At 42.3% G+C, this 16,075-nt stretch overlaps 1 protein-coding gene across 4 annotated transcripts in view; it reads left to right on the forward strand.

Annotated features, from left to right (window-relative positions):
- setx (senataxin) overlaps positions 1-16,075 on the forward strand; it is a 62,012-nt gene that overhangs the window by 15,972 nt on the left and 29,965 nt on the right. For all 4 annotated transcript variants that reach the window (XR_006079471.1, XM_024381732.2, XM_024381727.2 and 1 more), the window contains exons 3-6: positions 8,863-9,073; positions 9,214-9,320; positions 9,524-9,743; positions 14,649-14,756. Coding sequence is in view for 3 of the 4 variants with exons in the window: in XM_024381732.2 (XP_024237500.1) it covers positions 8,863-9,073; positions 9,214-9,320; positions 9,524-9,743; positions 14,649-14,756 (646 nt within the window). In the remaining variant the exon portion in view is untranslated. The remainder of the gene's footprint in view (positions 1-8,862; positions 9,074-9,213; positions 9,321-9,523; positions 9,744-14,648; positions 14,757-16,075) is intronic.

Genomic DNA, 16,075 nt, shown 5'->3' on the forward strand with positions numbered 1-16,075 from the left:
TTGGGTCTTTTTTGTTTTCATTTAATTGGAGGAGCATGACTTGTTCCATGGTTTGCTCTCTTACTGTTGGTTGCATGATCTTGTCATTTGTAGTGCTCTCTCCCTGCTCTGAACCTCCTTCTGTAGGAAACTGACACTTTCCATTAATCTACTCCCCTCTGACGAATATAGTCGAGCTATGTCCTCTGGAATCATCTGCAGTAAGATTGGGCATAGTATGCTTCCATAGGTTTCTGACACTACACCCAGTGGTTCCAAGCTTCTAATCTGAATTTCACATTCATATACCTGCCTCCATGCGTTTAGGTCAGAGGATTTCTTCATATGAGTGAGATTCAGCAGCTTTGACATGTGAGCACTAATCACAAGATCTTTCCTTCAAAATCTGCTCTTGAGCCGAGCGATTGCATCACAGTTACTATCTGTTAGCATCAGTCCTGCTACTGCCTTTGCAGCTGGTCAAGTGAGATGTTTTCAGATAGGTAAACTTCTTTATTACACAGTGAATCATTGTTGTGAATAGCAGTCTCATACTGGCTCCAAAACTGCCACATACTGGCACCTCCATAGAATTTCTCAATCAACTTTGGTATCCTTACTGATTGTCTCTGTGATCTGTTTGAGTTAGCGTCACTCACCCGTGCTGGTAGTGGATTGCGGTCCTGTGTTTTTCTTTATCACTCGTTATGCACGGCTCTTCAGCATAACACGCTCTTTGTAATCCTCCGTGCATGCAATCCCCGCCTCCAATCTGCCCAATGGCATTAACTGTTCAATTCCACGATCAAGTTCAAACAAGCTGTCCTCCTTAGCTGACAGCAATTCCAACAATGTATCCAAGTGATCGGTATCTGAATTTGACTGGGTTATTTCCACGTCAAACTGATCCAAAATCCGTGTTGTGGCACCTTGAATGGTACCCCGCTTTCGTCTCATTCTTTCTGCTTCATGCCGATGCTCCTCCTCAGCCATTTCAGCCACTTCATCCCTACGATCTTCGTTGCAGCTCATACTTTTCCCGGGCTTCGGCACCAGAATATAGAAGAACTACAAAGTAATGACTTGGGACGTCGGGTTTGAAATGCAAGCTTCTTTTAGTAATACTACTTGTTCACGTCACTTAACAACTTTAGATTTGACAAAACAAAGTTTCCTGCGAGAGTCAGGATAATCACTTGTTCATAACTGCCGAGTTCTCTCTCTACTTCTGGTCGCAAGGCATTCTGGAACTTGCAGTCAAAAGCGTAATCCAATACATATTTTGTTGTATGTGGTTCTCGCAATCTCCAACACACAAATTCTAATACAGTTACATATGTAAATAACTATAAAGAAAATATCTTTAGATACAGCTCAATGAATTAACTGTAAACATTAACTCTGTAACCCATTCAAGTTACAACACTGTATTCAAAGTGCCCACTTATATTCTAACAATAGAATTAGAATAGTCATTCTATTTCCAACAGTTTTGCTCTAATTCACAAGTTAAATCGCAATTGCAACATTTGGTTAACTTCTTGATGCACCCATCCCATTAGCGGGATCATTTGTCAACATCCGCTAAATTGCAGAGCGCCAAATTCGAAATAACTAAAAATATTACATTTTCATGAAATCACAAGTGCAAAATAACAAAACACAGCGTAGCTTGTTGTTAATCCACCTGGCATGTCAGATTTCAAAAAGGCTTTTCGGCGAAAACATACCAAGCGTTTATGTAAGAAGATCTCTCTCAACAGACAAAACATTAAACAGCTAATAGCCAAGTAGATTGGTCAGAAAAGCAATAAAATGAATCACTTACCTTTGATCTTCGGATGTTTGCACTCACGAGACTCCCAGTTACACAAACGTTCCATAAAGATTTTTATATCCCAAAAACCTCCATTTGGTTGGTGCGTTTTGTTCAGAAATCCACAGGCTCGAGCGGTCACGACCGGGCAGACAAATTCCAAATAGTATCCGTAAAGTTCATAGAAACATGTCAAACGTTTTTTTATAATCAATCCTCAGGTTGTTTTTACAATAAATAATCAATAATATTTCAACCGGACTGTAGCTTCTTCAATAGGAGAGAGAAAATGTCTGCTCCAGCCTGTTGCACATGGAAAACGCTGCTGGCACCCAGCCATCCAATGACGCTATGATCTTTCTCACTCCTTTTTCAAAATAGAAGCCTGAAACTGTGTCTAAAGACTGTTCACAACATGTGGAAGCCATAGGAAAAGGAATCTGGTTGATATCCCTTTAAATAGAGCGAAGGCAGGCAATGGAACAGAGAGCTTTCAGGAAAAACTGCACGTCCAGGTTGGATTTTCCTCAGGTTTTCGCCTGCAATATCAGTTGTGTTATACTCAGACAATATTTTGACAGTTTTGGAAACTTTAGTTTTCTATCCTAATCTTACAATTATATGCATATTCTAGATTCTAGGCCTGAGAAATGGGCAGTTTCATTTGGGTACGTTTTTAATCCAAACATCAAAATACTGCACCCTACACAACAGGTTTTAAGAAAACCAGATGGCACCATTTTCTTTATATTTACAGATCGCCAGGGGCACCCAAAACTCAGACATAGTTTACAAACAAAGCATTTGTGCTTAGTGAGTCCTCCAGATCAGAGGCAGTAGATGACCAGGGATGTTCTCATGATAAGTGTGTGAACTGGACCATTTCTGTCCCGCAAAGCATTCAAAATGTAACGAGTACTTTTACGTGTCAGTGAAAATGCCGTAAGAAGTACAGCATTTTCTGTAGGAATGTAGTGAAGTAAAAGTTGTCAAATAAAAAAATTAAGTTCAGATACCAAAAAAAAATACTTCACCAGTACTTCGACGTATTTTTACACTGCTCAATTGAGAATTCCCACACTGCCACGTAGGACTGCACTATGGGCAAATAATCTATGGTTTAACTTCTTGCGACTAGGTGGCGCTATTAAAATTTTTGAATGAAAAATGTTCCCGTTTTAAACAAGACATTTTGTCACAAAGATGCTCAACTATGCATATAATTGACAGCTTTGGAAAGAAAACACACTGACGTTTCCAAAACTGCAAAGATATTGTCTGTGAGTGCCACAGAACTGATGTTACAGGTGAAACCCAGATAAAAATCCAACCAGGAAGTGCCGCATTTTTTGAAACCGCCTCATGCCAATGACTCCTTATATGGCTGTGAATGAGCTACGAATGAGCTTACGTTTTCCACGTATTCCCCAAGGTGTTTACAGCATTGTGACGGCTTTTTAGGCATTTCCATTGAAGAATGGCTGTAAGGGACCAAATATATAGCAAGTGGTCACATGTGTCTCCCGCAGAAAATCTTGCATAAAATACTGAGGTAGCCATTTTTCCAATCGCTTCTTATGAGAAACAAATTGCCTCAACGGATATATTATCGAATATATGTTAAACACCTTGAGGATGGATCCTAAACAACGTTTGCCGTGTTTCTGTCAATATTATGTAGCTAATTTTGAAAAAAGTTTGGCGTTGTTGTAGTAGTAGCATTTTCCGGTCGATTTCTCAGCCAAGGATGATGTAGAAACGGGAGCTATTTCGCCTACAAAAATAATCTTTTTGGAAAAAAGGAACATTTGCTATCTAACTGGGAGTCTCCTGACTGAAAACATCTGAAGTTCTTCAAAGGTAAATGATTTAATTTGGTTGCTTTTCTTATTTTCGTGAAAATGTCGCCTGCTGCCAGCAGAGCCTAGCATAGCATTATGCCATGATAAACTTACACAAATGCTTGTCTAGCGTTGGCTGTAATGCATATTTTGAAAATCTGAGATGACAGTGTTAACAAAAGGCTAAGCTTGTGTTTGAATATTTTATTCATTTCATTTGCGATTTTCATGAATAGGAAACGTTTCTAGGGGTATTTATGTCCGCTGCGTTATGCTAATGCGTTTGAGGCTATGATTACACTCCCGGATACGGGATTGATAGTCACAAAAGAGCTACCCCCCCTACTTTTTTCAATTTCCACCTGAAGACATACCCAAATATAACAGCCTGTAGCTCAGGCACAGAACCAAGGATATGCATATTCTTGGTACCATTTGAAAGAAAACACTGAAGTTTGTGTAAATGTGAATTGAATGTTGGAGAATATAACACAATAGATATGGTTTAGATAAAACGTATGGTTTTTCATTGGATTTTCTTTTTTGTATCTTTAAAATGAACAAGATAAAACAAACATTCAGATAGGATGATGGGGACAATTTCAGTGAAAAATTATAAGAGAGCAACAGTACTTGTGCAAAGTTTCAGAATGATAACTTCCAAAATGAGTGTGTTACATGACATTTATCATGAAGTCACCCAGGTGTCCCACACAAGTAGCCCAAATGTACCCAAGTGGCCAAATTGGTGAAGGTATACGTTTTGAAACAAATAACAGAATACCATTTTGGTATTTTGTATATTATCACCCACCCCCCCCAAAATGGAGAAAAAAATATGGGGGAAAAAAAAATATAAATTTACAAAATAACATGGGTAGTAACTATTTACACACTTTAAATATTTGGAAGACCCTCAATCAAATGTATTTATATAGCCCTTTGTACATCAGCTAATATCTCAAAGTGCTGTACAGAAACCCAGCCTAGAACCCCAAACAGCAAGCAATGCGGGTGTAGAAGCACGGTGGCTTGGAAAAACTCCCTAGAAAGGCTAAAACCCAGGAAGAAACCTAGAGGAACCAGGCTGAGGGATGGCCAGTCATAATCTCCACAGAGAACAGAACATGGCCGAGATTTTCAAACATTCATAGATGACCAGTAGGTCATAATAATAATAATAATCACAGTAGTTGTAGAGGATGCAACAGGACAGCACCTCAATAGTAAATATGAACAGTTTAGGGTTCCATAGCCGCAGGCAGAACAGTTGAAACTGGAACAGCAGCAAGGCCAGGTGGACTGTGGACAGCAAGGAGTCATCATGCCAGGTAGTCCTGACGCATGGTCCTAGGGCTCAGGTCCTCCTCCGAGAGAAAGAGAAAATTAGACAGCATACATAAATTCACAGGACTCCGGATAAGACAGAAGAAGTACTCCAGATATAACAAACTGACCCCAGCACCCGGACACAAACTACTGCAGCATAAATACTGGAGGCTGAGGCAGGAGGGGTCAGGAGACACTGTGGCCCCATCCGATGAGACCCCCGGACAGGGCCAAACAGGCAGGATGTAACCCCACCCACTTTGCCAAAGCTCTACACAATATTGTGCTGCTGATGCCAGGTGCCATAGCGGTCTCTTTCTGCTGTAAAGCATGTGGCGCAGTTGATGGAGGACTTAATTTAGCAAAGAACACAGCGACGCCTCCATGCTGTGCCCTTTTGGCACTGAGGCACATCCATGCCTGCAGAAATAAATTTGGGCAGATGAACACCACTTGTGGCAGGAGCTGGATGAACCAGCTTCAGTGGGGTATGGACACCTTGGCCCTCGGGGCTGCCATTCGGAGTCAGTGTCACTGTGAAAGAAAATGTTAAGTTAGAATAGTTTCACATATGAGCCCTGTATTAACAGGTATAATAAACATGTGTTCCCTGGGCTCATATATATATATTAGGTTGAATATACACTGCTCAAAAAAATAGAGAACACTTAAACAACACAATGTAACTCCAAGTCAATCACACTTCTTTGAAATCAAACTGTCCACTTAGGAAGCAACACTGACAATACATTTCACATGCTGTTGTGCAAATGGAATAGACAACAGGTGGATATTATAGGCAATTAGCAAGGTGATGACCACTTCTCAGTTCCTTTGCTTCCTGGCTGATGTTTTGGTCACTTGAATGCTGGCGGTGCTTTCACTCAAGTGGTAGCATGAGACGGAGTCTACAACCCACAAAGGTGGCTCAGGTAGTGCAGCTCATCCAGGATGGCACATCAATGCGAGCTGTGGCAAGAAGGTTTGCTGTGTCTGTCAGCGTAGTGTCCAGAGCATGGAGGCGCTACCAGGAGACAGGCCAGTACATCAGGAGACATGGAGGCCGTAGGAGGGCAACAACCCAGCAGCAGGACCGCTACCTTCGCCTTTGTGCAAGGAGGAGCAGGAAGAGCACTGCCAGAGCCCTGCAAAATGATCTCCAGCAGGCCACAAATGTGCATGTCTGCTCAAACGGTCAGAAACAGACTCCATGAGGGTGGTATGAGGGCCCGACGTCCACAGGTGGGGGTTGTGCTTACAGCCCAACACCGTGCAGGACTTTTGGCATTTGCCAGAGAACACCAAGATTGTCAAATTCGCCACTGGCGCCCTGTGCTCTTCACAGATGAAAGCAGGTTCACACTGAGCACATGTGACAGACGTGAGTCTGGAGACGCCGTGGAGAACAATCTGCTGCCTGCAACATCCTCCAGCATGACCGGTTTGGCGGTGGGTCAGTCATGGTGTGGGGTGGCATTTTTTGGGGGGGGCCGCACAGCCCTCCATGTGCTCGCCAGAGGTAGCCTGACTGCCATTAGGTACCGAGATGAGATCCTCAGACCCCTTATGAGACCATGTGCTGATGCGGTTGGCCCTGGGTTCCTCCTAATGCAAGACAATGCTAGACCTCATGTGTGACCTCTTGTTTTAAGGACATTACATCAAAGTTGGATCAGCCTGTAGTGTGGTTTTTCAGTTTAATTTTGAGTGTGACTCCAAATCCAGACCTCCATGGGTTGATACATTTGATTTCCATTGATAATTTGTGTGATTTTGTTGTCAGCACATTCAACTATGTAAAGAGAAAAGTATTTAATAAGAATATTTCATTTATTCAGATCTAGGATGTGTTATTTTAGTGTTCCCTTTATTTTTTTGAGCAGTGTATTATGACAGATCAGCTAGATCTACTGTCTTTATTATATTACAACGGACCAGCTGTATCTACTTTCTCCATTTCACTTTGGCCATTATTGTGGGCATGCCCTCCCCTCAACAGCCTCAAATAGGCTATTTCATGTGGGTTGGGGTAGGGCGGCAGACACACGCATCTCACATTTCATGACATTACATGTTTATATATTGCTTCTAAAAAATTTCAAAAATCACATTTTATATTATTAATTTCAAACAAGGGCATTAGCATGAGAAGAACCAGTCCAAAACGATGTCCTCTCCCGTTCAAAAAATATTCCTCCACTTGGGAATTGCAAAATGAATCGTCCTACAACAGTCTCTCACTTTCCCAATCAATTTATTCTAAAATTGTATGTACATCTGTATATTTAGATTTAGCTTTCCCTGACGTAGTCGCCATAATGATTGAGATATAAATAGCTGAATATGCGAAACAACGCTGTGCGTAATATGTTGCTCCTTCCGGTATGAAACTTCAAAAGCGAATTACTCTCTTTACGCCGGAGCTTACTACATGGGTTGGTCTTGCAACACATAAACATGACCTATTGCCGTTTACCTCAGCTCATTGGCTATCTACCCAGCTAGATTTCAAGACGATCAGTTGTCATTGGGTTAAAATACAGTCAATCAACGAAACAGAGGGCAAATCATTGGTGCACAATGATGTCATTACTTGTTGTCTTCAAATCGGCTTCTTTCAGTCAATACATCCCGCGAAATGACCCATCAGGTTTGATTGGGAGTCCCATTTGGACATTTCTCTCCCCCTAAAAAATGTAAATATTTTGCCCTTTATTCAAATTAGAATCGCTCACTTTTTTTGAAAAATGAAGTCATCTCAAATATATTTTATTTTCATATATAATCAAGTTGATGGCACAGTCATATAGCCCCGGCACCTACATAAAGCTTATGCTCTTAGTACTGTAGCCTACTCCCGATCGTCACATGGTACTGCGCCATACTTTCGGGTTCCATCCTAACAGAAACCCAGAGGGTTTCGTTTTTCTTGGAATAGAAATGACAGAATGTTCATCAAATTAAGCAAAATGTGGTAATCAATCCCATATGCTATGTTCTTACAAACAGGTTTTAAATTCTCTAGTAATGCCAATTTTAAAAATTATCAAATGGTTCTCAAAGATTCCCTCTGGTGGTAAAAATGTCTGACAATTAATTCATGTGCCATAGAATTCTGCAGCAGCCCGCACAACTTTTAAAGGAGGAACTGTTAAGAGAATTAAGTTCTCATGTTAATTAACCAATTCAATTAAACTACTGTCTGCTATATCAGGATTTGTAGGATATTGTAGACTGACAGAGGCCAGTCTACAATAGTCATGAATGTTTATTTATGAGAGCTCTGCCTATCATTTCCTGTACATTGGTCTATATACCTCACATTTTGTCAAATGTCCCTCCTCCTCTGAGACAATGACAATATAGTTCACAAGTCTTCTCCTACTCATACATTGTCTGCCACCTGTTATACAATCTACTACAAGCCCAAGGTCTCTCCCCTCCCTGGGTGGGGAGAGAATGTCCTGTAAGTAACACAGCAGTACAGCTTGTCTGTCAATAGCTCCTCTTATCATTTGTTTCACTCTTGCACCCTGCTTACGTACTACAAAGGAATAAAAAGTCCTAGATCTAATTCTGACTAGATTTATGATTCTAATGAATTTCATACAATCGTACAGTGACAGGGTAGAATTCTGTTAGTTATAGTTCTACGTTAAATGTATACATAATTGAGTCATTTTTCATAACAGGAACCTCTATGGTTTGTGGTAGATTAATCCACAAAGATGAGCATTAAAATAAGACCACAATATGGAGAGGCAGGTGTGATCACAAAAGGCACTTACTTGAAATACTCTAGTCTACTCCTTTCCTCAACACAACCCCTTTCATCTCTTGCTCTTTTTCCCCCTCTCACTCACTTATCCCCCCCCAAAAAAACTCTCTCCCACACAGAGGCTATGGGAGTTGGAGACGTCCAGGCTCCTGGACTTGTTTTCACATGCAGCAAAAGACGCACAGCCGGCAAAGGACCTCAGCTATGTAGAAGAGGACGGCCGGGAAATCGGAGTGTCAAACATCAGCCCCGCAGTGTACGAGGACCGTCTTGGGGTTCCCCTGTCAGAGGTCCTCAAATACCCCTACCTGCTGGCATCCCCTCAATTGAGTGAGTACTCTTTCATTTCAATTTAGGTGATGAATTCCCTATAAATGCCCCCAAACCAAATGTAGAAATGAAACATGCTTGATTAAGTCTTGGACTGTGTTCTTAATAGGAATACATTTATCAGATGTTCTCTTTTCCAGGTGAAATGTGTGTTGAGGCAATTTGTAAGATGGAGGAATATAACTCCTTCCGGGTGTGTTCTAAAGATCCAGGGATCTACCTCCTCCTCGTCCACCCCAACGAGACGGTAATAACTTGCTGAATTGTTACAAAAAACAAATGTGGACTTTTATGGTTCGATGGTAATAAAACAAAAAATATATACATTTGGTTTATCTAACACGTCTTTATATTTGCTAAAGAGCTTAAGGCTCTTGTCTGTCTGACATGGTCACAAAAGCTTCTCGAAGTCTCTACGGTCATAACTTCTGCTGTTATTTTTTCGTTCAGGTTAGGCGGTGGGCAATTGGTGCTGCAAGGTCTTTAGGTAAGGTGGACCGAGACGACTTTTATGACCTTCAGGACATCTTCACCTGCATGTTCTACATTGTCGAGCTGAGAATCCCCCAGAACTTCCCAGACATGGATACGTCCTATGATCCGACGACTAAGATGACATTGCTGCAACCGCATCTTTACGATTCCAAAAATGCAAAAAACTACTGGTTGGGTATGTTTCTTTGCCCTGTGTTCACATTTTGGGGTCTTCCAGACCTTTCTCCAAGAGTATGTTTTTTGTGAAACAATTGATAAATGCTCGACGTTAAGTTAACCATTTCTAAAGTGCAAACAACTACTAAACCCGAACAAAATATATTAACGCAAAAGATTTTACTATTACAGTTCATATAAGGACTCAATTGAAATAAATGAATTAGGCCTTAATCTCTAACTCCCCATCCCGGGTCCGGGAGCGTAATCATCGACTGACACTAATTAGCATAACGCAACGGACATAAATATTCCTATTCATGAAAATCACAAGTGAAATATATTGAGACACCGCTTAGCCTTTTGTTAATCACCCTGTCATCTCAGATTTTCAAAATATGCTTTACAGCCAAAGCTAGACAAGCATTTGTGTAAGTTTATCGATAGCCTAGCATAGCATTTTGTCCAGCTAGCAGCAGGGAACTTGGTCACGGAAATCAGAAAAGCAATCAAATTAAATCGTTTAACTTTGCGCTTCGGATGTTTTCACTCACAAGACTCCCAGTTAGATAGCCAATGTTCCTTTTTTCCCAAAAATATTACTTTTGTAGGCGAAATAGCTCCGTTTGTTCTTCACGTTTGGCTGAGAAATCGCCCGGAAATTGCAGTCACAAACGCAGAAAAATATTCCAAATTATCTCCATAATATCGACAGGAACATGGCAAATGTTTATAATCAATCCTCAAGGTGTTTTTCAAATATCTATTCGATAATATATCCATAGGGACAATTGGTTTTTCAGTAGGACCGATTGGAATAATGGCTACCTCTGTATTTTACGTGAGACTCACTCTGAGAGCCATCAGGGGACCACTTGCGCAATGTAGCCGCTTGCGCGTATTCTTCAACATAAATGCGTAAAACTACGTCACAATGCTGTAGACACCTTGGGGAATACGGAGAAAAAGTAATCTGGTTGATAGCCCATTCACTGCTCAATTGGAACGCAGAGCTTTCAAAAGATGAGTCACTTCCGGATTGGATTTTTCTCAGGCTTTCACCTGCAATATCAGTTCTGTTATACTCACAGACAATATTTTTACAGTTTTGGAAACTTTATAGAGTTTTCTATCCTAAGCTGTAAATTATATGCATATTCTAGCATCTTGTCCTGGCAAAATATCCCGTTTACTACGGGAACGTTATTTTTCCAAAAATGAAAATACTGCCCCCTAGTCACAAGGTTAATCTATGAATTTCACATGACTGGGAATACAGATATCCATCTGTTGGTCTTTGTGTATCAGAATCATTCAGTATCTGGTGTGACCACCATTTGCCTCAAGCAGTGCGACTGAACTCCTTCAAATAGTGTGGATTAGGCTGTTGATTATGCGCAGTGGAATGTAGTCCACTCCTCTTCAATGGCTGTGCGAAGTTGATGGATATTGGAGGCAACTGGAACACGTCATACACGTTGATCCAGAACATCCCAAACATGCTCGATAGGTGACATGTCTGGTGAGTATGCAGGCGATGGAAGAATTGGGACATTTTCAGCTGTTAGGAATTGTCTACAGATCCTTGCGACATGGGGCTGTGCATTATCATGCTGAAACATGAGGTGATGGCGGCGGATGAATGGCACGACAATGGGCCTCAGGATCGCATCACGCTATCTCTGTGCAGTCAAATTGCCATAGATAAAATGCATTTGTGTTTGTTGTCTGTAGCTTATGCCTGCCCATACCATAACCCCACTGCAACCATAAGGCACTCTGCTTACAATGTTGACATCAGCATACCGCTCACTCACATGATGCCTTTGACGCTGTCTGCCACCTGCCCGGTAGAATTTAAACTTCCCTGGGACGATTTCTGACAGTTTGTGCAGAAATTCTTTGGTTGTGCAAACCCACAGTTTCATCGTCTGTCCGGGCGGCTGGTCTTCACCCGCAGGTGAAGAAGTCAGATGTGGACTTCTTGGGCTGGCGCGGTTACATTTGGTCTGCGGCTGTGAGATTGGTTGGACCTACTGCCAAAGTCTCTAAAACGAAAGAGGTGGCTTACAACCTCATCAAAAAAAGAAACACAACTTTTCAGGACCTTGTCTTTGAAAGATAATTTGTAGAAATCAAAATAACTTCACAGATCTTCATTGTAAAGGGTTTAAATACTGTTTCCCATGCTTGTTCATTGAACCATAAACAATTAATGAACATGCACCTGTGGAACGGTCGTTAACTTTTTATGGCTGCAGGGGCAGTATTGAGTAGCATGGATGAAAAGGTGCCCATTGTAAACGGCCAGCTCCTCAGTCTGTTGCTAATATATGCTTATTATTATTATTATTATTAGTAGTAGTAGTAGTAGTAGTAGTAGTAGTAGTAGTAGTAGTAGTAGTAGTAGTAGTATTGGATAGAAAACACTAAAGTTTCCAAAATTGTCAAAATATTGTCTGTGTATAACAGAACTGATATTGCAGGCGAAACCCAGAGGGAAATCAAACCAGGTGTCAAGTCTTCAGACATAGTTTCAGGCTTTTATTTAGAAAAATGAGCCAGAACGATAACATCGCGTCAAGTGGTCACATGAGTTTTGCTCACGCAACAGAATTTGGACAGCTATTGTTTTTCCCTCTCCTACTGTGAAAGACATTTGCGGTTGATATATTATCGATTATATATTTTAAAAACAACCTGCGGATTGATTATAAAAAACTTTCGACATGTTTCTGTGGACATCATGGAAACTATTTATAATTTGTCTGCGTTCTCGTGACCGCTTTTTCCTGTGGATTTCTGAACGCGACAAACAAACGGAGGTATTTTGGATATAAAAATCATCTTTATGGAACAAAAGGAACATTTGTTGTGTAACTGGGAGTCTCGTGAGTGAAAACATCCAAAGAACATCAAAGGTAAACGATTCATTTGATGACTTTTCTGATTTTTGTGACCGAGCTAAGTATACTTAATGTTTTATCGTGCGATCGCTAAATTTACACAAACGCTTAGATTGCTTTCGCTGTAAAGCATAATTTCAAAATATGAGACGACAGGTGGATTAACAAAAGGCTAATCTGTGTTTTCCTATATTGCGCTTGTGATTTCATGAATATAAATATTAATATATTTATTGTATGTAGCGCTATGCTATTCAGCGGTTGTAGATGACACTTTTCCGGATTGCAGCCATAAAAAGTTAAGACACGAACAGCTTACAGACGGTAGGCAATTAAGGTCACAGTTATGAAAACTTAGGACACTAAAGAGGCCTTACTACTGACACAAAACACACACAAAAAGATGCCCAGGGTCCCTGCTCATCTGCGTGAACGTGCCTTGGGCATGCTGCAAGGAGGGATGAGGAATGCAGATGTGGCCAGGGCAATACATTGCAATGTCCGTACAGTGAGATGTCTAAGACAGCACTACAGGGAGGCAGGACGGACAGCTGATCGTCCTCGCAGTGGCAGACCATGTGTAACAACAGATCGGTACATCTGAACATCACACCTCCGTTACAGGTGCAGGATGGCAACAACTGCCCGAGTTAGACCAGGAACGCACAATCCTTCCATCAGTGCTCAGACTGTCCTCAATAGGCTGAGAGAGGTGGACTGAGGGCTTGTAGGCCTGTTATAAGGCAGGTCCTCAACAGACATCACCGGCAACAACGTTTCCTATGGGAACAAACCCACCGTCGCTGGGCAAGACAGGACTGGCAAAAAGTGCTCTTAACCGACGAGTCACGGTTTTGTCTCGCCAGGGGTGATGGTCGGATTCACGTTTATCGTCAAAGGAATGAGCGTTACACTGAGGTCTTTACTCTGGAGCGGGATCAATTTTGAAGTGGAGGGTCTGTCATGGTGTGGGGCGGTGTGTTGCAGCATCACCGGACTGAGCTTGTCATTGCAGGCAATCTCAACGCTGTGCGTTACAGGGAAGATATCCTCCTCCCTCATGTGGTACCCTTCCTGCAGGCTCCTCCTGACATGACCCTCCAGCATGACAATGCCGCCAGCCATACTGCTCGTTCTGTGTGTGATTTCCTGCAAGACAGGAATGTCAGTGTTCTGCCATGGCCAGCGAAGACCCTGCATTTCAATCCCATTCAGCACGTCTGGGACCTGTTGGATCGGATGGCTAGCCCCCCACCCCCCAGGATTGTCCGGGAACTTGCAGGTGCCTTGGTGGGAGAGTGGGGTAACCTCTCACAGCAAGAACTGGCACATCTGGTTGCAGTCCATGAGGCGGAGATGTACGGCAGTACTTAATGCAGCTGGTGGCCACACCAGGTACTCACTGTTACTTTTGTTCAGGGACACATTATTCCATTTCTTGTTCAGTTTGTCTATTTAATCTTATGTTCATACAAATATTTCCACGTTAAGTTTGCTGAAAATTATCACAGTTGACAGTGAGAGGATGTTTCAATTTTAGTGTTAGGTAGTGAAATAAAAATTACGTTCTCTGGCAACAGCTCGGGTGGACATTCCTGCAGTCAGCATGACAATTGCATGCTCCCTCAACTTGAGGTATCTGTGTCATTGGGTTGTGACGGCTACGTTGTAGTGTCCTTTTATTGTTCCTAGCACAAAGTGCAACTGTGTAATGATGCTTTTAATATGCCACACCTGTCAGGTGGATGGATTATCTTGGGAAAGGAGAAATGCTCACTAACAGGGATGTCAACAAGTTTGTGTACAACATTTGAGAAATAAGCTTTCTGTGCGTAAGGAAAATTTTAGGTGAGATTTTAATTTCAGCTCATGAAATGTGGGACCACTTTACATGCGTTTTGTTCAGTATAGATTTGATTGAGCAACAGGGTAAACAGTACAGAATGTGAATAGAGAACTTGTTAATGAGCAATGGCGTCAATATTAAGCATCAGTTTATGCCCTCTCCCCACCCCCAGGTATCTGTATGCTTCTGACACAGCTGGATGCCCAGGCTATGGACTCCCTGTTCCTGGGGCCAGACAAACAGGCCAACATACTGCTCTGTATCCTTAATGCCTTGAAGGGTAAAGGAATAGCTACTTTATATCTTATCGTAAAATGTTTTTCTATTTCCATTGTGCCAAATTAATATAATGCTGGTCAGTAGAGCTATTTTGCTGTCTTCAGTTTCATCTTTGCGAGTAGTAAATGTAACCTTTAATTTAACCAGGAAAAGACCTTAATGGTTAGAAACCTATTTTGCAATAGGGACCTGGCAAGCGGTCAGTAGGAAGAAGTCTGCATGTACATACACTGCTCAAAAAAATAAAGGGAACACTTAAACAACACAATGTAACTCCAAGTCAATCACACTTCTGTGAAATCAAACTGTCCACTTAGGAAGCAACACTGATTGACAATAAATTTCACATGCTGTTGTGCAAATGGAATAGACAACAAATGGAAATTATAGGCAATTAGCAAGACACCCAATAAAGGAGTGGTTCTGCAGGTGATAACCACAGACCACTTCTCAGTTCCTATGCTTCCTGGCTGATGTTTTGGTCACTTTTGAATGCTGGCGGTGCTTTCACTCTAGTGGTAGCATGAGACGGAGTCTACAACCCACAAAGGTGGCTCAGGTAGTGCAGCTCTTCCAGGATGGCACATCAATGCGAGCTGTGGCAAGAAGGTTTGCTGTGTCTGTCAGCGTAGTGTCCAGAGCATGGAGGCGCTACCAGGAGACAGGCCAGTACATCAGGAGACGTGGAGGAGGCCGTAGGAGGGCAACAACCCAGCAGCAGGACCGCTACCTCCGCCTTTGTGCAAGGAGGAGCACTGCCAGAGCCCTGCAAAATGACTTCCAGCAGGCCACAAATGTGCATGTGTCTGCTCAAACGGTCAGAAACAGACTCCATGAGGGTGGTATGAGGGCCCGACGTCCACAGGTGGAGGTTGTGCTTACAGCCCAACACTGTGCAGGACGTTTGACATTTGCCAGAGAACACCAAGATTGGCAAATTCGCCACTGGCGCCCTGTGCTCTTCACAGATGAAAGCAGGTTCACACTGAGCACATGTGACAGACGTGACAGTCTGGAGACGCTGTGGAGAACGTTCTGCTGCCTGCAACGTCCTCCAGCATGACTGGTTTGGCGATGGGTCAGTCATGGTGTGGGGTGGCATTTCTTTGGGGGGGCCGAACAGCCCTCCATGTGCTCGCCAGAGGTAGCCTGACTGCCATTAGGTACCGAGATGAGATCCTCAGACCCCTTGTGAGACCATATGCTGGTGCGGTTGGCCCTGGGTTCCTCCTAATGCAAGACAATGCTAGACCTCATGTGGCTGGAGTGTCAGCAGTTCCTGCAAGAGGAAGGCATTGGTGCTATGGACTGGCCAGCCCG

The sequence above is a fragment of the Oncorhynchus tshawytscha genome, linkage group LG20 (genome assembly GCF_018296145.1).
Source record: "Oncorhynchus tshawytscha isolate Ot180627B linkage group LG20, Otsh_v2.0, whole genome shotgun sequence".
In the NCBI taxonomy this organism is placed as follows: domain Eukaryota; kingdom Metazoa; phylum Chordata; class Actinopteri; order Salmoniformes; family Salmonidae; genus Oncorhynchus; species Oncorhynchus tshawytscha.